The sequence below is a fragment of the Mauremys reevesii genome, linkage group 6 (assembly GCF_016161935.1).
Source record: "Mauremys reevesii isolate NIE-2019 linkage group 6, ASM1616193v1, whole genome shotgun sequence".
NCBI classification, from domain to species: Eukaryota; Metazoa; Chordata; order Testudines; family Geoemydidae; genus Mauremys; species Mauremys reevesii.
In genome coordinates this window covers 86,059,260-86,080,503 of record NC_052628.1, presented here as the reverse complement: position 1 = coordinate 86,080,503, position 21,244 = coordinate 86,059,260, and the positions used below count along the sequence as shown (strand labels likewise).

The 21,244-nt window shown below is 39.4% G+C and overlaps 1 protein-coding gene and 1 long non-coding RNA gene across 4 annotated transcripts in view; one reads left to right on the top strand and one right to left on the bottom strand.

The window, feature by feature from the left end:
* Nucleotides 1–21,244, top strand: part of NTRK2 (neurotrophic receptor tyrosine kinase 2) — a 275,271-nt gene that overhangs the window by 173,743 nt on the left and 80,284 nt on the right. The window contains exon 14 of one of the 3 annotated variants that reach the window (XM_039543229.1): nt 13,012–13,524. The exons of the other annotated variants lie outside the window; for them this stretch is intronic. Coding sequence (XP_039399163.1) covers nt 13,012–13,022 — 11 coding nt within the window. The 3' untranslated portion in view covers nt 13,023–13,524. Of the gene's footprint in view, nt 1–13,011; nt 13,525–21,244 lie in introns of those variants that run through there. 3 annotated transcript variants of the gene reach the window in all.
* LOC120407554 overlaps nt 1–21,244 on the bottom strand; it is a 58,677-nt gene that overhangs the window by 25,021 nt on the left and 12,412 nt on the right. Inside the window, exons 2-3 of the long non-coding RNA XR_005600105.1 lie at nt 20,104–20,201; nt 5,670–5,864 (exon numbers count right to left, since the gene is read on the bottom strand). This is a non-coding gene — a long non-coding RNA (uncharacterized LOC120407554). The remainder of the gene's footprint in view (nt 1–5,669; nt 5,865–20,103; nt 20,202–21,244) is intronic.

Here is a 21,244-nt window from a genome sequence, read left to right as displayed (position 1 = left end):
AGCAAAGGAAGACAGAAGGCAGAAGATTCTGGAAGATTCTGGCTAGGTAAATGGTGTAGGGTGCAGGGCTATGGTTTTGTGGACCATTGGTCCATCTTCTTTGGGGAGAGAGGGCTATATAGTTTGGATGACCTCCATCTCAGAAAAAGGGGGACTGATCTCGTCAGGGACGGGCTGACTAGAGCAGTCAGATGGGGATTAAACTAATAGCAAAAGGGAAGGGTAAAAAGAGGGACAATCTGAGAACTCAGTGAGCACAAAATTAAGATGTTAAGACCAAAATTAATTAAGGAACCAAACGACAAAAAGAAAAAAAAATCTTGAATTGACTATGCACAAATCCTAGAAGCCTGGCTAACAAACAAGAGGAACTGGAATTGCTCATTTATGAGCATAAATTAAATCTATGTGATATTATGGAAACCTGGTGGAATGATTCACAAAATTGGAATGTTCAAATCAATCATTTATAACCTATTTAGGAAGGATCATGTGGTCAAAAGGGGGGCAGGGGGAGTGGCACTCTAAGTCAAAATAGCAATACCTGTTTCCAAGTCACGGATAACTCAGAAGAAAATGATCTTGAATGCTTATGGATCAATGTCCTAACAGAGCACAAGATGGAGTACTAGTTGGTATGCTATAGACCACCAAATCACACTAGTGAACAGAATGAACAGTTCCTTATGCACCTATCTACAAAGTGTAGGGTGAAAAAAAACTGTGAGATCATGGGGGGCTTCAGTTTGAGTGATTTACGCTGGAGCTCTCATGCTGACAATACTAAAACATCCTTGGAATTTCTAAATATTATAGATGACAATTTCCTAACTCAAAAAGTGCTATAGCCAACATGGGGGAATTCTATATTAGATCTTATCCTAACAAGTAAAGAGGAACTGATCACAGAACTAAAAATTAATGGTAGCTTAGGTACAAGTGATCATGACTTGGTCACATTTATAATGTTCAAGCAGAACAAAGTCCAGACTAGTTATATATATATATATATACTAGATGCTTTAATAGGGCCAGTTTCACAAAGCTGAAAACAATTATGAGCCAAATCTACCGGGAGGAACAATTTAATCAGAAAAATGTGAATGATATTTGGGGATCATTTATGAATACTTTATTAGATGCCCAAAATTCACAATTCCATAATCAGTAAAAGAGCTGTGCTGGTTAAAAATCTGTCCTGGTGTAGAGGGGAAGTGAAGGCAGCTTTAAAAAGTGTGTGTGTGTGTGTGTGTAATGAGTATTCATTACTATCATTCATATATATATATGGAAGAAAGGGGAAGTTGATAGTAATGAATATAAAGCAGAAGTTAGGAATTGTTGAAAATTTAAAAGGAAAGCCAAGAGATACAAGGATAAATTTATGGCCAGCAGAGTTAAGGACAATAAGAAGAGTTTTTAAAATATATTAGGAACAAAAAGATGGAAATGGTAGAATTATCAATAATAATGCAGAAAAGTTCAATAAATATTTCTGTACTGTATTTGTGGAAAAACAGATTACATAATCTCATATGGTGATGATAACACTCTATATCACTAGTATCTCTGGAGGACCTCAAACAGAAGCTACTGAAATGTTAGACATTTATAAATCAGCACGTCCGGATAACTTGCCTCCAAGAGTTTTAAAAGAACCGCCCTGTGGACCTTACTGGACCATTAATGTTGATTTTCAATAAGTCTTGGAGAACTGGGGAAGACTCAGATGGCTGTAAGAAAGCTAATGTTGTGCCAATTTTTAAAAAGGCTAAATGGGATGACCCAGCTAATTATTGACCTGTCAATCTGACACTGATCCCGGGTAAGATAATGGAGCAGCTGATATGGGGCTCAATTAATAAAGAACCAAAGAAGAGTAATGTAATTAATGCAAACCTACATGGATATATAGAAATTGGGCCCTGTCAAACTAACTTGATATCTTTTTTTTAATGATACTGCAAGTTTGGTTAATAAAGATGATAGTGTTGACATAATGTACTTAGACTTCTGTGAGGCATTTGATTTGGTGCTGTACAACATTTTGATTAAAAAATCAGAATGATATAAAATTATCATGGCACACCTTAAATGGATTAAATATTAGCTAACTGATAGGTCTCACAATGTTACTGTAAATGGAAAATCATCATCAATCTGGTTCCAAAGGTTTCCTGCAGGGATAGATTCTTTGCCCTGTGCTATTTAACATTTTTAGCAATGACTTGGAAGAAAACAGAAAACCATCACTGATAATGTGTGCAAGTAACACAAAAATTGAGGGGGTGGTTAATAATGAAGAGAATAGGTCACTAATTCAGAGTGACCTGGTTTGCTTGATAAACTGGGTGCTAATGAGATCCGGAGATGCATAAACAAGGGAATTTCAAGTAGGAGTAGAGAGGTTATTTCACCTCTCTGTATTTAGCATTGGTGTGACCTCTGCTGGAATACAGTGTCCAGTTCAGGTGCTCACAATTCAAGAAGGATATTAAGAAATTGGAGAGGGTTCAGACAAGAGCCACAAGAATTATTATAGGAATAGAAAATATACCATTTAGTGATAGACTCAAAGAGCTCAATCTATTTATTTTAACAATGAGAAAGTTAAGGGGTGACTTGTTTACTGTCTGTAAGTATCTACATGGGGAACAAATATTTAATAATGGGCTCTTCAATCTAGCAGAGAAAAATATAACATGAGCCAGTGTCTGGGAGTTGGAGCTAGTCAAATTCAAACTGCAAATAAGGCATACATTTTTAATGATGAGAATAATTAACCACTGGAACAATTTACCAAGAGTCATGGTAGATTCTTCATCACTGACAATTTTTAAATTGAGTTTGGATGTTTTTCTAAAAGATCTAATCTAGGAATTAGTTTGGGGAAGTTCTATAGCCTGTGGTATAGAAGAGAGACCAGGTGATCACAGTGGTTCCTTCTGGCCATAGAATCAATCAATCTACAAGCCATCTCTTCTCTCTGAGATGAGTCAGGCATTTCTGCTGACCTCAGTTGTGGCTGTAATGCACAGGGAGAGACAGTCAGTCTTCCAGATAAGTAGTTCCCATTTAGGGTTGGTAGGTATGTATAGGTGTGTGGCCATGTGTATAACAGGACACACCATATGTGGACAGTGTATGACTTTTCTATTATGTGGATGAAGGCACCACACATGCAGGTTTTGTATTAAGTGAACATTCACTGGATCATGTCTCTAGTTAACACCGATGCCAACAATGACTGAAGTGTGTTATCTGCAGATGCTTAGGGAGTTAGTTTAATTGAAGTACAAGACCCCTTACAGGGGAAAGAAATAGCAAATAACTGAGATCAAGTCTCTGTGGCACAGCCTTAAATTGTTACATTATGTTGATGAACGGTTTTATAGTGACTCTAGCTAGCAACATTCCCATTAACTTCTTAGTGAAATGCAACAGAAACATTTTTATAGTCCCATTGTCAAAAGTCAATTAGAGCAAGGTTTTCAAAAGAATTTAGGTGCCTAAAGATGTAGATAGGTGGCTACTGGGATTTTCAAAAGCACTTAACAACATTTGATGCCAAACTCCTGTTGAAATTGATGGAAGTGAGATGCCTAATCTGCTTGGTGCTTTTGAAAATCTCGTTAGCACCTTTGAAAATCTGCCCCTTGGAAGTCTAAAGCCCATTGAATGACAATAATTCAGTGAGACAATAGGACCCAGTGAAATTCAAATGAACAGGCCTCCATGGGGCTGTTCTGTGTTGCATCTGGGGATCAGGATCCAAATTAAGGAAATGTAAAGGTGGCTTAAAACCTGCTTTGCTCCACCCTTCTACTTTAAAAATCTTTCCTAAACCCAGCACTGAAAAGGAGGAATGGAGTATCTGGACTTTAATCTCTATCAAACCTCCACAGGGCCGGCTCCAGACCCCAACGCGCCAAGCGCGTGCTTGGGGCGGCATGCCGCGGGGGGCGCCCTGCCTGTCGCCGGGAGGGCAGCAGGCGGCTCCAGTGGACCTCCTGCAGGCATGCCTGTGGAGGGTCTGCTGGTCCCACGGCTCCGGTGGACCTCCCGCAGGCATGCCTGCGGATGCTCCACCGGAGCCGCGGGACCAGCGGACCCTCCGCAGGCACGTCTGCAGGAGGTCCACTGGAGCTGTGGGACCGGCGACCGCCAGAGCGCCCCCCGCGGCGTGCTGCCGTGCTTGGGGCAGCGAAATTGCTAGAGCTGCCCCTGAACTTCCAGATCCAATTATTTTCAAACTTGGGTGTTTCGAATCTGTATTATAAGAACATGAGAGCAGCCATACTGGGTCAGACCAAAGGTCCATCTAGCCCAGGATTCTGTCTTCCAACAGTGGCCAATGTCAGGTGCTTCAGAGGGAATCAACAGAATGGGTAATCATCAAGTGATCCATTCTCTGTCACCCATTCCCAGCTTCTGACAAACAGAGGCTAGGGACACCATCCTTGTCCATCCTGGCTAATAGCCATTGATGGATCTATCCTCTATGAACTTATCTAGTTCTTTTTTCAACCCTGTTATAGTCGGCTTTCACAACATCTTCTGGCAAAGAGTTCCACAGACTGACTGTGCATTGTGTGAAAAAAATGCTTCCTTTTGTTTGTTTTAAACCTGCTGCCTATTAATTTCATTTGGTGACCCCTAGTTCTTGTGTTGTGAGAAGGAGTAAATAACACTTATTTACTTTCTCCATCTGAAAAGTCCCAGTCTTATTAATCTTGCCTCACATGGAAGCCATTCCATAACCCTAATAATTTTTGTTGCTCTTTTCTGAGCCTTTTCCAATTCCAGTATGTTTTTTTGAGATGGGACATCCACATGTGCTCACAGTTTTCATGATGTGGGCATACCAAGGATTTATATAGTGGCAACATGATATTATATATCTCTTTCTTAATTATTCCCAACATTCTGTTCGCTTTTTTGACTGCCACTGCACATTGAGTGGATGTTTTCAGAACTATACACAATGATAGTTCAAGATCTTTTTCTTGAGTGATCTTTCCCAAATTGTGGTGTTTGGATTCAATGTGTAATTTTGACTTCTTAGAGAGAGTTTTGAACAGCAAACATAATGTGCTTTCATTTTTTGTGCCCAAAGCCTGATGGCCCGTGACTGCCTTAATAAAAAAATAACCGAAAACAATATTAACCAAAGGACATGTTCCAAATAGCGCAACAAAGAACAGAAAAGAAACAACCAACCAACCAAAAAGAAACAAAAAGAATTCCATCCCTGCATTTAATAAATAACATGAACAGCTGAACCATGCAAGAGGAGTTCATTGTTCTCATCCCCATTCACATCAGAAAAAAGCAACACATTTTTCCATGATTGGCAGTTTGTGCTCAAGAGCAGTTTGGGACTGAAACAGCAGTGGGGTTGCAGGCCAGGACTGGGCTGCATTGAAAGAGTTTTGTGGGGAAGCTTACACAGCACCCGCTTGTTGTGTAATATACCTGTTAAAAGCCTGTGCTATTTGTCCTTTGTTTTTAGTACTACTACATGATGTAAGTCTTTCTAGACTTACTTTTGTGGGGAATCTGAGATTGTATTGTGCGTCTAATAATTTTCTCCATGACTTGCTGCAATATCCCATACAAAGCAGAAAAGGTCTTTTTACCCCAGTGCAAGAGTAAAAAAGTGCACCTACCAGACCAAGAGCCATCTCCAGAGGCGACAGCACATGAAACGCTGACCCCATTGAAGTCCATGTCAAAACTCCCATTGATTTCATCCACTGTATAGTTGGCTGTGTAGACTCCACACAGTACAGGAATGTACAAATTGCCTTACTGGATCAAACCAGTAGTCCTTCCAGTATCCTAAGAGTATCCACAACCAGATGCTACAAAAGAAGGCACAAGAAACCAAAAGAGAGCATTTATATAATAACCTGCCCATAGAGAAAATTTCTTCCTAACCCCCAACTGATAAAGGTTAGTATATTCTATGAAGCATGTAGGTTTATGTCCTTTTTTATTGTAACCCTAGGTAACATAATTATGAATGTTCTTATGATCTATATTCCTCCTTCTCTGCAGATAGTGAAGCCAAACTAATATAGCACTATCCAGGTGAGACTGGCAGGATAGGGATGAGGGTGAGCTTTGGGACTAGCCCCTAAGGCTTAATGGTTAACTCAACCCTATGACCATGCCTCCTTTGGCCTTGTGGTTAATCCTGGCCTGTGGATGCAAGAAAAGTTGTATGTACGTATTCAATGATGAATGGCGCCATTCAGTGTAATTTTAGAACACGTGGCCAAGGATTCTTAGTATCCTTTGGTTGTTTTTATCATGTAGATGTGAAATAGAAACTTTGACTTAATCCTCATCAAGCCATGTAATTCAAAGGGTTGTGTATAAGTGCCCACCCCCACACCCTAGGAGAATGTTTCCCTTTGCTTGTATCTGAGCCATTTTGTCTCTGGAGATCACGCAGATGTCATACTTCTTCTTTCCACACAGATGTAGGAAATCACAGTGCCGTACACTGAGAAATAACTTTAATTCAGCTATTTCTGACAATCCTTATTCTGTTGGAAAGTGACCTTCTTCCACCTAATAAAAGTCTTTTGTGTTATCTAGCTGAGCCAACTCGTTTGCCAGCTGGAACCATCTCTGTAACTAATGTTATGCTTTCTGGGGATATTTCTTACCAGTTTGTATAGGATTTTGTGCTTATGATTTTTATATTTATCCCATTTTTGCCACAGTATTCTTGAGAAGTCTGAAGTTGGGCCAGGCTGGTGAATAAACATAATGCAAACCAAGGCAGGTCTTTTAGAATTAAAGAGAGAGAATGAAGTTGCAAATTTTCCATGCAGTAGTGGCTTCTCTCCAAGGGCTTGATCCATAACTGATTTCCCATTAAAATCAACAGAAGTCTGTCTGTTCCACTGATTTCAGTGTGATTAGAATCAGGCCCAAGGTGCATAAAATAGGACATTTCAAATAGCGAACTGCAGAGTTAAATAAACCTACAATATTGGGGGTTTGTGCAGCAATTCTTAATAAATCTAACCCCATGAAACATTCTGTACATTTGCTCTACATGCTGTGCTGCAGTGGGAAGTCTATGCTGGGCTGGTAAACTTTCTTGTTTTGTATGCATGAAGAATCACAATGTACAGAGTCATATAGGATGGTGTCAGAACAAAATGCACAAGCAGCAGTTTAATGGAAGCTTTGTCATCTCAAGCCTTGAATATGTGTTGGAGATTAATCAAATTTGATGCATCAAAAGTATACAATTCTTTTTTAAAAAAGGACTAGGTGTTGTTTTTAATAATGCCAAGTAAGTTTGTGCAGAAACATTGGAATTTTACTGGTGCTTTTTTGTGTGGTTTAGAGAAGGGGGCTTTGCCCAAGCATATGATACTTATTTTGCACCATATAAATAGGGTGGTTGTTGCAAAATCATGCCCACCCTCAGTAAATTCTTGGCCTCATCAGCTGTATATTCCCTTCCAAACAGCCATAAAAGTCTTTGAGGGAATATTTTGCTATGCTGTATCCGAGTTTCCTGTGTGTGTGTATGTAATATATACAAACACAAGTCAGAATCTGTGTTTTGTCAGCTAAATCATCTCAAGTGCTGAGTTTTGTCAGTTTGCTTGTTCCATGATCTCCAGTGGAGGAGAAAAAAACCTCAGCTGACTACACAAAGGTTGGCTGAGTGTCCTGAAACTTTCCTCAATGAGAGAGAGAGAGAAAAATCAGAGGAGTATTGAGAACAAAATGTCTTCCTGCATGAGCTTCTTTCCATCCTAAGATGTTGCATCCTCATTGAGAAGGGAGAGGGACAGTTATTTTGGAGGAAATGCAGTCTAAAATACAAGAGAGGAGGAGATTTTAGACTGAACACTCCTCTACAAGCTCAGGCTTCTGTGGTGAGGAAAAGGAGACAATATACCCCTTGATTTAGAAACTTTAATATGAACATTCTCAGGCCACAGTCATGAACGGTCCGTCACCCCCTCCAAGTCTCCATCCTGAACTACTCTGTAGTCTTAATTTTAGCAAATTCTCATAAGTCACATCACAGTTACAGGCACTAGCTGAACTTCTAGCTGAGCACATTATATTAATAGTCTGAAAAACACACCATATTTAATCATGCTAAGAAAGTCATATATCAAAACCTGCTTGAACCCATTCCAGCCCAAAAGAGCTTGTGCTGTTTTCTTTGCAGCTCTGATCAGCGACAACTCTGCTTGTCTCTGACAACAGATTATTTGGAATCAGTTTTTATAAATTAAAGAGTCATTTAGTATTGTGCAGCTGAGCAGTTCTGCAGCCTGATGCAGCTGAACTATTGAAATTCCCTTTACATATTGTTTAGATAGGGAAAATTGCAGGGTGACCATAAATAAAATTACTTTTTTGGGCAGATGAGATTTATTCAACATAATTCCATTATTATAATCCACAGAAGAGCATGATTTGATTCAGCTAGGACAAGAGCTCCATTTTTCCCCTCATGAAATAAGGCGGTAAAGCAAACTTAAAAAAACAAATCTGATATTAATAATGTGTGAATTTTAAAAAAATTATGCTTATAACATGGTACATAAATACAGAGAAATTAATACATCTAGTCTCTTAAAATGATAAGTTATCATAATAATGAAAATAAAGAACAAACTATATACTGTGGAGACTCTTAAAAATTTACCAATTAGCTTTGATAAATAGATACTATTACCTCTGTGTTAATAATATTCACTCCATTTCCTCATGCTTTACTATAAGGAATATCTTTTAATACTGCATATTCAGAGAATGAATTATTTTGATCTCTAGGTATTATCTAAGGCAACTGGCATGTTATTACGGGTGACCAATGTTCATGGCAATTGTCATAATAAATATAAACTTTTAGGCACAATCACTAATAAAAATCATTAGATGGGACAAAACTGGACTGACATCACAAAGCTGAAACACATAAATCACACTCAGACAATAGGGAAACTACAGGAAAAATACAAAAGCACATGATTTGCACGTATCCAAGCAATAACTAGAAAAGGCTCCAGTAAGTGGCATCCTATGAGACAATGATGTGTACAAATTTTCCTCTTCAAGACAAAGAGAAGGAAGGAGGGGGTGGGGGAAAGGCAGGATATTGAAGATAAGAAAGACAAAAGGGCAGGCCTAGTGATCATTTACTCTTCATATCATTATGTCTCCAATTAAGGCAATACTTTGCAGCTGTCTCACTCCAAAGTTCAGGAAATTAAAGTTACTAAATAGCTTTCTACCCTCCCTGATAGTATGACAGAAGAATTTGGGGTTCAGAAGCAAAAGAATTTGGGAGAGTTACCATTGCTTTTGATACATCACCTGACTTGTTAACAGCTGCAGTGTTTGATTAAAGGTCTTTTTAATTGCCTTTCACAGGAACGATTTGCTCTTTGCTGCTTTCCTTCCCGCCTGCATTTCATCCTGACAGCCAGATAATTGAATGCGCTGGTCAGGTTATGAAGGAAATTCTAGCCACTTTTCTGCCGAGCCAGAACTCTGGCCACAATTAAGGGAAATGGAGGTCAGTGTGGCATGGCCTTCTATCTGTAGCTTCAACCACATGTTGATATGGCTTTATAGCTTTTAAACTGAAGTTTATTGTCTCTCTGAATATTAAAGAGGGAAGTCCCCTTGAATCCCTGATGGCATTCATTTATGGTCATGATTATAAAATGTCTCTGATCTTGGGGAATATGCGAGGATCAATAAAGTACAGGACAGCAGAGGAACAAAAAGCTCTTCAGGTTTTTTATTTTTATTATTATTATTTTCCCTCTCCCCACAGCTATGCTACAGGAGATGTCTGTGAGGAAAGAGTGGTGACTGCTCAGGGGGCATGGAGTAAGAGAAACTTAACAACAAAGGGAACATCATTGGTTCAGATGCTTAAATTAATTAGCTGGGATTTCAGAAAATATTCATGACTTGCAGTAGTAATAGAAATGTAGATCAGAGCTGCTGCAAGATTTTCTTTGTTTTATTAATGTGTATGAAAAACAGTGGCAACACTGAATGAGGAACAATAAGGCCAGTTTTCATCATAAGCCAAAAGAGAGGGATTAACACAAAAAGTTACTATTCCATACCAAAGTTCTGTTATTTTATTGGAATAACAGGTGCATGTACTGTCTCAGTGAAAGGGAAGACCATGCTCGTATATTGATTACATATTTCCAGTATGCAAAGCTAAATTTCAAAGCCTGTTTTTTTGACTGCTTCCATTTTCACTTGTGGAGAATAACAGATTTTCACTGGAGATGGATTTGAGTCACAATGTTCAGATGTGGATACAAAGTCTATCAGCGTTCAGATGTATTCCAAATCTTGGGTTTTGGTTCAAGCCCTTCACTTGTTTTTACCCAATCATGCTAACAATTTTTGCTGTTGATGCCTGGCACAATTAATGCTGAGTTCTGGCTTCCATTCCCAGCCCCTTTACAGTCGCACGTAATTTTCCAAACAGAGTTCTTTAGAGATGAAATTTTCTCTGCTTATTAGCAGTCTAAAGGTAGTGATTGCTGGATAAAATTGAGAAAAACTCATTCTGATTGAAGTTCGTGGAACTCCATATTGGTGTAGAGATCTGCCTACATGCTTCTTTTTTCAGGCTTGGCACCCACTCCTTGTGTGCTGGAAGCCTTGAGTGCTTGGTTCCTACATAAAAATTCAAAGAGATAGAGGAAGTAGGCTCCTTATATCTTCTTTTCTCCTTGTGTATTCATCTAGGACTAGGATAATCTAGATTTTACTGTATTATTTCATATTTAGCACAACCTCTTCCCAAATCTGTGTGCTAATAATATGTTACAGCTGAGATTTTAAATGCACAGAAGTAAAGCTGTTCAAAACACAAACTTTTCCTTTCATGGGAAATTTCAACATTTCAAAGTTACTTTCCACTTCAAAGCAGAACAAAAGTCGAAACATTGGCCATTTTTGTGAAATAAAAAATTCCCAGAAATTTCAAATTGGAAATGTTGGCATGGAAATTGGACATTTTCAACAAAATTGAAATGTCACCATTTTTAAATGAAATTTTCATTTCAAATAAATATTACGAAATGGATTTCTTTCTTCTTAATCACCCTTTTAAACCAAAAATCTTATTTCATTTTGAAATGTTGATTCCAAATATGAAAATTTGTTTTGATTCTTTCAACTAGAAAATCAAAAAGTGTAATTGAACTCAATATTTCCCTGCAGAAAATGTCTCTTTAATGTCACATTATTACACTTATTTTCCTTTAATTTCTTTGCTCTTTTGTTGAGGTAGGAGAAACCATTAAAAATGTGGTTGTATATATTTGCATGTGATGTCATACTGGGCCAGATCTTTTGGTTTTCAAGGATGACACTCCATTGAAGTCGATGGAGCTGTGTCCATTTAAACCAGCAGAGAATTTGGTCCACTGAGGGCAATCATACCATTGCATATTGTGTCAGTTTTCAGAGGGGTAGCCGTGTTAGTCTATATCAGTAAAAACAATGAGGAGTCCTTGTGGCACCTTAGAAACTAACAAATTTATTTGGGCATAAGCTTTCGTGGGCTATAACCCACTTCATCAGATGCATGGTGTGGAATATACAGTAAGCAGGTAAAAATATACAGCACATGAAAAGATGGGATTTGCCTTACTAACTTGGGGGTCAGTGCTAATTGAATTGGCCTCATTAGCACTGACCTCCAACTTGGTAAGGCAACTCCCCATCTTTTCATGTGCTGTATATTTATACCTGCTTACTGTATTTTCCACTCCATGCATCTGATGAAGTGGGTTATAGCCCATGAAGCTTATGCCCAAATAAATTTGTTAGTCTCTAAGTTGCCACAAGGACTTCTCATTGTGTTTACACATATCTGGGTTAACTCTCTGCATCCCAGAATGTTGTTAGAAGGTAGTCTTTTTTACCTTCTTTTTTAAGTGCTTATACATTTATTATCTTCAAACTAAATTTCTTCAGATAAGGCATCTGCCATTGTCATAACCTAAGCTTGTGGCAAGTTTGACGTTTTAAGGAAACTAATTTTGAGTTATCTGATAGCAAAAAATGCTATAACTATTGTTTTTTACATTACAATAAATAAAAAATGACAAGATGGAATTTTACCACACTTTCAAAATAAACCAAACCAAACAACAAATAACTTACATTTGGATTGGGGTGGGAAATTACAGCAGGAGAAATGTCAGCCCAAAATATAAATGTTCTTAATTAATCCCTGAAATCAGGGCTCATAATGAAAATGCCTTCCCTCCAGTTACTTTTACCACTATTATAACTCTATCACGCAGTATTTATATTGAGTCTCTGTGCAATATATTTGGTACACTCTATGAGAAAAATAGATTACACTTATCCTATAAGAGGCAAATATATTTTCTTGTGCTTGACTATTCAGTATTGCTGGGGTTTTTCCTTCTTGTCTGTGTTGGCATTCTTTTCCTTAAAAGGAGAGGAAAGCACAATTCTTTATTATTTATTACTTCTTGTTTGCATTATATTGGCACCTTGAAGCTCCAACCAAGATCTGGGCCTCATTGTGCTAGGCATTGTACTCACGTATACTAACAGGTAGTTCCTGCCTCAAAGAGCTTAAAAGCTAAGGCCCTGATCCTGCAGTCCTTTGCCCTCTGGCAGATTGTTGAGCCTGCATGCAACAAATTGTTGAATCAGGGCTGAATGGACAAGACAAAGGATGAGGGAAGGAAGATATATTGTTCCCATTTTACAGATGGGGAACTGAGGCATGTAGAGGTTAAATGCCTTGCCCAAGGTCACACAGGAAATCTGTGGTAGACCCAGGAATTGAAGCCAGATCTCCTGATTTTCAATCCAGCACCTCAGCCAAAACCATCCTTCCACTCTGGTATAACATTCCCATTGGCCTCAAAAGCAGAAAGTTCTACCCAAGGAGATTTTCAGTTGAATTCTGCTGTTGATCAGTTTCTTTCTCACCAATAGGTGGAAACTGACATCCCGGTTTCTCAGGTGACACAAGGAACGATTCTGCCATCCCCAAATGAGGCAGGAAAAACACCATACAGAACAAGGATTTTTCCATAAGAAACTGTACCATAGCAACTGAAAAGACCTTGAAGCACATGCTCACACTTTCTCTGCTTGTTGCAGCCTGTTCATTGATGCAACAGGATATCAGAAATGTGAAGACCTGTTTTTTCTTATTCCTTTGGCGAGGATAATGAATGCTTTAACCGTTACTGCTTGATCATGATGAATTTATTGCAAAATTCTGTAATCTTTCCAGATCCATATCTAATGTCCAAGCCAACAGCCACCACTTGTGCACTGACAAGTGTTGTCATGCTGCAGCTGAGGGGGCGGGGGGATGAAGGAACTGAACCTGCCAAACCTCCATAAGAGTCACAGACTTTTGAAGATGTAGGATCAATAACCAAATGGGACGCAGAAGTGTTTCCGTCAGGCAAGCAGTTGTGCCATGTGTCATGTCAAAAATAAAGCATAGTCACTAAGAAGTTGTGAATAATAAGCTAGCAAAAGTTTGTCTTTTTTTTCTACAGCATCCTCCTCCCCAAAAAAATGGTTGCCCACCATAAAAGAGAAGGTCAAGGCTGCAACAACAAGCAGCTATTACATTAGCTATGATGCAGGGAAATAGACAATTTCTTGTTGAATTATGGACAGTATTTAATCAGAGTGGTGTGCAAATTCACAGATTGGAGCTTTCTCTAGACAGTTGTTTGGCCAGTTGCTGAGCAGCTGCTACAGGCTGTTCAAGATTAATGAATCTAAATTAACAGTACCTAAAATGCTTAAGTGGGAAAATGGGAGGAAATCTGATTAGTGCTACAAATCAATTGAAGTCCAGAGATTTCCTTTCTTTTGAACTGGGATGGCTTAGTCATCCTCTTTTCCCTTTTATCCAGGGTTCATGATACTTCACCCTTTCCATATTTCATCTTTTCCCTGCTTCCCTTTTTCAATCCCATCAGCCTTCAGCAATTCACCCTGACACTTCTCATTGCAGACACTAACCCTGGGCTGAAAAGACTTCTCACTTTCCTGCCTGACCAATGACAAACCTCATATATCAATAACATATGGTTAATTCCTTCTTTCTATTATTTCCTTTTGGCTCAAGGAAATAACTTCTCAAGGTAAGCAGGATATTTTGTCTGCAGCAAGCTGCACCTCATGTGATTCTTTGTTAGACTGGCCATTATGGGTCTCATCCAACTCCCACAGAGGTCAATGGAAAGATTCTCATTGATTTTAATGGAAATTGGATCAGGCTGTCTTACTAGAGATGGGTCTGAACCACAGAAGTCCAGGCCTTGTTCTGGAGATGAAGAGTTATGGGATATTCTGAGCTGGGGCTCTGAGTCTTGCCCAGCTGTTCTTAGAATCAGATCACTCTCTTCTCAGTACCACAAAAATATATATATTCTTCCCAGATTGCCTATAGCTACTCTGCTACTTTTAAGAGAACTCTGGTCAACAATTTTGTTGAAAGAAAAGGAAGAGGTCCATCCACTGAGAAGATTCACCTCACCTGTAAGAAATGTGTCAAGGCTGAATTGCTACCATTGGAATGCAATTTATCATCTTCCCAGTTTCTGTAACAGGACTTTTTCAGAATCTGAAGCCTGAAGACCTACCACATTGGAATACTATGAGAGAGAAGCATTCCAGGCACTTCTATTCAGAAATCTTGACTTGTTTACATTTAGAAAGGTATGGAAGAGAAAATATATCAACAGTTTTTGGAGTGCTGGATGTATAATATTAACTCCCAAAGGCTTGTTTATTTCTTCCCAGAATGATATATAAAAGACTGTAAACCAACACCTGAATACTGGAGTAAGAGAATAATGTTTCACAGTTAACAAAGCAACAGACTTAGCATGATTTTCTTTGGATGCATGGCAGGTTTCTTTTTGTATGATACTCTGAATTTCTTAGTACTTTCAAGATTTGGGCCAGATTCTCCTGTCACAGACATGGAGGTAAATCTGGAATAACTCCAGATTTCAGTGGAAATTACTTCTGATTTACCCCATGTAATTGAGAACAGGATTGGGCCCCATCTTGTGTCAGCTAACAGTGATGGAAATGTAAAAGGTAACAGTGTTGTAAAATCCTTTTGTAAGAGACATTTTGTTCTTCCATTTGTTCTTATTTCTGAATGTATTTTAATACATTTAAAACGTCTCTCTGAGGTCAGAAGATCTACAAACATAAAAATGAATGAAACCACATACTGTAGCTTAGTATATGTTCAAACTTCTCTATGAAGGCATTGAAGTTAGTGGCACTTCACCAAGAAGGAATTTAAACCATTGTTTTGAAAACAGTATGTTATACAAGAGCTTCATATTATCATAGTACTTAATACTTAGATCTTCAAAGCCCTGTATATACATTGTCTAATTAACCCTCAAAAAAACCCCACCATCCTCCCGTCAGCTAAGTAAGGAATCATTATCATCCCCATTTTCCAGATGGGGAAAATGAGATATAGAAAGATTAAAGAATTCACCCAAGGCTATATATGAGTCACTGGCAGAGATGGTAATAGAACCTTGGAGTTATGACTCCAAATCTTCTGCTCTGTGTGTCTGTCTAGGCTTCTATACAGTCACAGTCAACAATATAGCTTCTCTATATTTTGTCTGTAAGGAAAATGCAAATTAGTAAATATTTTTGGATTTTGCATTTTTGGACCAGACAGCTGAGTTACTATTCTCACGTCTAAGGAAATGTTTAAGGGAGCCAGTATGACCAAAACAATGATTATATCAACACACTAAACTATAGTTCAATTTTAAGATATGTTTGCGGAAGGACGTTACAGAGACCACTTTAAATGGTCTGTAAATAGTTGTTTTAGCTTCTAACCCCTTCCCAGTCTCTTTAAAACTCCTTCCTCCAGAAAGTTATGCAGACTAGACACACAGCATGCCTAGAAATAGTTTGAGGTACGTTCTGGTTGTTGGAGTATAAAAGATAAAATGAAGTGTCCGCTTCTTTATCATGTACTGCCACAAAAAGCATGCTAAATGCAGCAGCCTTTCCTGAGGCCAACTTCAAACTCCTCCTTTCTACTCCTGGTAACATTTGAAGGGGACAGGAGAGCCCTGAATCACTTATAAACCTTTGTAAATGATTCTATTAAACTACCATGATGACACCCTTAGTAATAAACTCCCCCAATTGACTTGCATTACTCCTAACTGGTTACACATAACAGCTAGTTATTACTGTTTATGAAGTTACTGGTCCATAAGATGCCAGAACAAAGTAACTAAATATGGGGTAAAGGAACCCAGCTGGTATATATTGCTGTATGTAATGGTTTTAAATTCAAAAGGATGAAGAGAGAAAGACCTACATTTGCTGTGCTTCCTGATTACAGAGACTTTAACTGTACTGTAATGTCATGCTGTACAACAGTTGTAGTGAGGCAGTGGAAGTATTAAAAACAACAGCAGCCATATAGATGATAGGCAGGAGAAGGTCTTCCCTGGTTCACACATTTTGCTCGCTTGAAGAGACCCAGGAGTCGCATTTACATTCAGTTGAGTCTGCACTGAGTGTTACAGAAGATTCAAGTGCAACTATTCTTCAGGAATGAAGAGTAAAAGGGAGAGAGGTGACTATGATTTATGGTAACACTGATGAAGCTTTTATAGAAGATAATACATGTGTTCTGGCCATCACCATAAAAATTACTGTCCATAATTGGTCAGAGCTGCCAACTCAGCTTGCTTATGAACGTAACACTTTCTTTTAGGTCATGTCCATTATACCGGCATAGTAAGTCAGAGCTCGAGTAAAGTTCATTCAGCCATTCCTGCCATTCCTCTTTACGTTTCCCCCTGTTACATGTGCATGCTGACATTCAGGGAGGTCTCATATCCACATGGAGGTTGGATTCTCTGCCTCTGTGGATACATGCCTTCGATGGACTGTGGCTGCAATGGTGGACTGCGGCTGTGGGTGGGCATGCATAGATGATAAAATCTGATATTTTCCCATTTTTTAACTGACCAGAACAAAATGCTCAGTGCTGTTTCTCTCAGTCTCTCTCTTTCTCTATCCCATGCTTCAGAAGTCTGTAACTGAGTTCATTATAGTGTGATAAATCAGCCAGTAAACTTGCATTATGGTGTGTTTAGGCAGCTCCTTCTCCTTAGTGACAGCTGCTTGGCACAGGATGTTGTAATTATCAACTCAAAAAAGAGATGCTTATAAGTGCTGAAAGCATAATGGCAGTGACTGAGCATGGCCTCAGCTTCCTCATGGGCCTCAGCTTCAAAAGCCCTGCTTAGGGGTCGGTTATATTGTTGGCTGTTGGCACCGTGGCTGTGGGAGGTCGCTGTCACTTTGGCACTTTAGAGAGCCGCTGTTCCCATAAAAGGCAATGGGCCTTTTTGTAATGCGTTAGCCGCCGACATATACCTGCTGCCACGCAATTGGCATTTGTTAGTGCATTTGTGTTCATTCTCGAGGATAAACATACCATACTTGTCAATGACAATTAAAAAAAAACGTATTAATCATATGTCTGAAGAAAAAATCCAATAGACCATTCGCTTGATCCCACACAAAATCACACTTCGCACACTATAGATAGTCCCATTGTGGGACCTGGTGAATGAAAGTGGTGGATAAGTGGTTAATGAGCCTCCTCTTACAAAAGCAGTCTAAAAGAACTTGGCTTGTTGAGGCTAGCAAAATGAAGGCTGCATGGGATATTATTGCTGTCTATAAATACATCATGGGAGTAAACACCAAGGAGGGAGAAGAGCTTTGGAAGCTAAAGGTTGATGTTGGCACAAGAACAAATGGATATAATCTAGCCATGAATAAATTTGGGTTGGAAATTAGGTTTCTAACCACCCAAGGAGTGAGGTTCTGGAACAACCTTCCAATAGGAGTAGTGGGAGCAAACAACCTAATTGATTTTAAGATGGCGCTTGATACATTTATTAATAGGATTATGACGACGGGGTTGTCTAAAATAGAAAGGAACAGGACTGTCTGACCAGGGAAGTCCCTTCCAAGCCTATGTCCTAATGAATCAAAAAGACAATGTTGGAGTTCACAGAGTCTGAGTGGGACACTTCATTTACCACTGTACATGACCTTCTAAGCTTTTTGCTTCTGCTGCAATACTTCACTTTAGTATCCATTGTGGACTACTCATAGTGTATAAAGTTTTGTACGTGTGTCTTTGCAGGATCAAGGCTCAAATCTTTAATCATAATGTCTTTAAAGTTCCCCATTTATAAAGCATTTCAGTGTGAAATAAAGACGCAGGCAGCAATCATGTTATAAGCCTGATGATCAGGAAATCAGAACTTCAGCCAAAGATCCAGGAAGCAGTGGCCAGAGCTAGACAAAACAGCAGATTTCCAGAACTCTTTTATAGGGGAGGAAGGTTAGTATTACATGGATGTGCTAAACCTGAGGGGTGGGGATGGAAAAAGCTTAGAATTTTCTCAAAAGAGACCTGTGGGAATTTCCTTCTATTCCCTATGTCAAGCTGCATCTCTGGGTTTCCTGTCTTCATCTGTGTGGCCAGGTTTTGTTTCCTCTTTGAATGGTCATGAAAATAGTTACCTATCCAGATGCCATCAGTGGAGACTCTGAAATCTTTTCAGGTATTTTAAAATCCTGCTGTGTGATAGTTTGGTTTAGTTTCCAGTCATGATCTAATCAAGGACTCAGTTGTGTATTTACAGAAATTCCCCAGTCAGGGGTAAGTGCAGTGTTACACCACCGTACCTGCCTAAGCTCAGGCTTTGGGGAGATTTTTCAGACCATCAACACTGCTTCAACAATCTCAGAACTTCCAATGAGTATAGTCATCCTAGGCATAGAAATCTACTCACCTTTTCCACAAAGAACCTATAGGTTTTTATCATGCAAACAGTTAAACATTTTACAGTATCTTAAAATATGTACATATCTCATAGAGCTGGAAGGGACCTTGAAAGGTCATCTAGTCCAGTCCCCCACTTTCACTAGCAGGACCAAGTACTGTCCCTGACAGATTTTTTTTGCCCCAGATTGCGAAATGGCCCCCTCAAGGATTGAGCTCACAACCCTGGGTTTAGTAGGCTAATGCTCAAACTACTGAGCTATCCCTCCCCTATTCATAGAGCACAAAACAACACCGGCAGTCAATGGAGCAGTATTCTTCAGCTGAATTTTTACATATCAAAGTATCAAAGACATTCACTATATTATTTTAATTGAGAAGAACCAAGCATGTACTACATCCATATGGAAATGGAAGGGATATCTTTATGACTGGGTATGTACGAAATCACAAAAGTGAAATCAATAAGTACATTAAAATTATTGAGGGGCTGATTCTGCAAATTCTGAGACCTGGTCTACAATAGGTTGACATAGCTGCGTCGGTCAGGAGCCTGAAAAAACCACACTCCTGAATGGCATAGCTATGCCAACCTAACCTGCACTGTACATGCAGCTCTACTGATGGAAGAACGCATCCACTGATGGAGCCACTGTCGCTCAAGGAGCTGGTGTTCCTATATTGATGGAAAAATCCCTTCAGTCAGTGTAGACTGAATCTACACTACGGGATTATGTTGGCATAGCTATGGTGACCTAACTATGTTAGTATAGTCTCTGTAGTGTAGCCATACCCTTAGTCATGTTCAGTCCTGCAAACCTTCACTTGATTTCAGCTAGAGGATCACATGAGCAAGGGTTGCAGGATAAGATTATATGATTTCATATACACTAGGATAATTAAACTGTTACACTACGTTAATCTCTGCCTGCTTTGCAGTGTGTGCTAGATACACCTGGCGCAGTAGAGCAATAATTGAGAGTGTAATGTGTGTGTACCTTGTACGTGCTGCTGGTTGAAGCTGCTTTTGTTTTCAGTAAGTGGTGGCATTCTGAAACTACGTGACGGGCCCCGAAGAAGCTACTATTTGGGGCACATCAGTAGAGCCCGGTGTTTCTTGCAAATGCAGAATAACATGAAATAAAATGAAAAACCACAATTAAAGTGACATAAAATGAGAAACTCACCCCACAGCAGCCGCTCCTGTGGCTCCTGTCAATAGGACTGGGCCTGGCTCCCCACTCCAGTAGGCTGCATGATCTCGAAAAGTGATGAACCAACCTGTCTAAGGAAAATAGAATACAATAAACAACAACAACAAAAACCCTGCCTCTGGGAGTTTAACTGCTGAAGGGGAGAAGAGTTCATAGAACCTGCATCCCAGACACTGCATTTTTTTAATGGTTTCATCCATCATCCCTTCTGCTCAGGTCTTTATTACAGCCCTAGCATTAGAGTTAGCCCCTTGTTTGTCTCCAAAAGTGGGAAATGGGCTGTCTTCTTTTTAATGAAACACATAAGTATTTTTGAAGGTCTTTCCCACTCTTACTCCATGTTGATGAGTGACTGTGGGGAGCTCTTCCTCCTGAATCTGATCACTAGGCGACCGGGGTGGCGGAAGGGCAGCCCCCCACTGATAGTGTATGTTAGGGATCAACCAGTTGAAGTGTGCATCGGGGTGGGGGGAAGGGGAATGGTTTTTGCCTTGCAGTTTCCATTATTTATTTATCAGTCACAGAGGTTGGGATGTGATGGGTGTGGAACTGTTAGCCTGATGGGGCTCTCTTTTCCCTGGCCAAGCAGTGAAACCACAACTGTTAGCCAAGGGAGATGACTTCTGTCTGTATTACCTCTTTGTAATTCTTCTTCAGGAAGAACCGACCTCCCACATTAGAATGTCAACAGATAATATCAGCATTGCCTCCCAGCATGCCTCTGTGCCTGACTGCAACCTGTGACAGTATCCATCCCAGGGAAAGGACAGGGACGAAATGATAAGAATGAGTAATCAAATAGCCATAATGTAGTTAAAATACAAGGAATGCAGGGAAAAAAACCTCAACCCATCCAATGACAGTTTGCCTGGAGTAGCTCAAAGAAAATGAAGTGACGAAGTGTGAATAATACTATATTTTCCTAATAGGAGGCAGCAACTCAGCAGCAAAGGGATTAACCTAACAGCCAGCCTAGTGACTGAGACGTATTTAACCCTAGCTAGTTGGTTGGGAATTGTAAGAGTTCCTTTGGGGAAATGGGGTACAAATTATTAGGAGAAGTGGTGTACTGTATTGTTTACAGGTAACCTGTAGAGACTATTCTGGGGTTCTG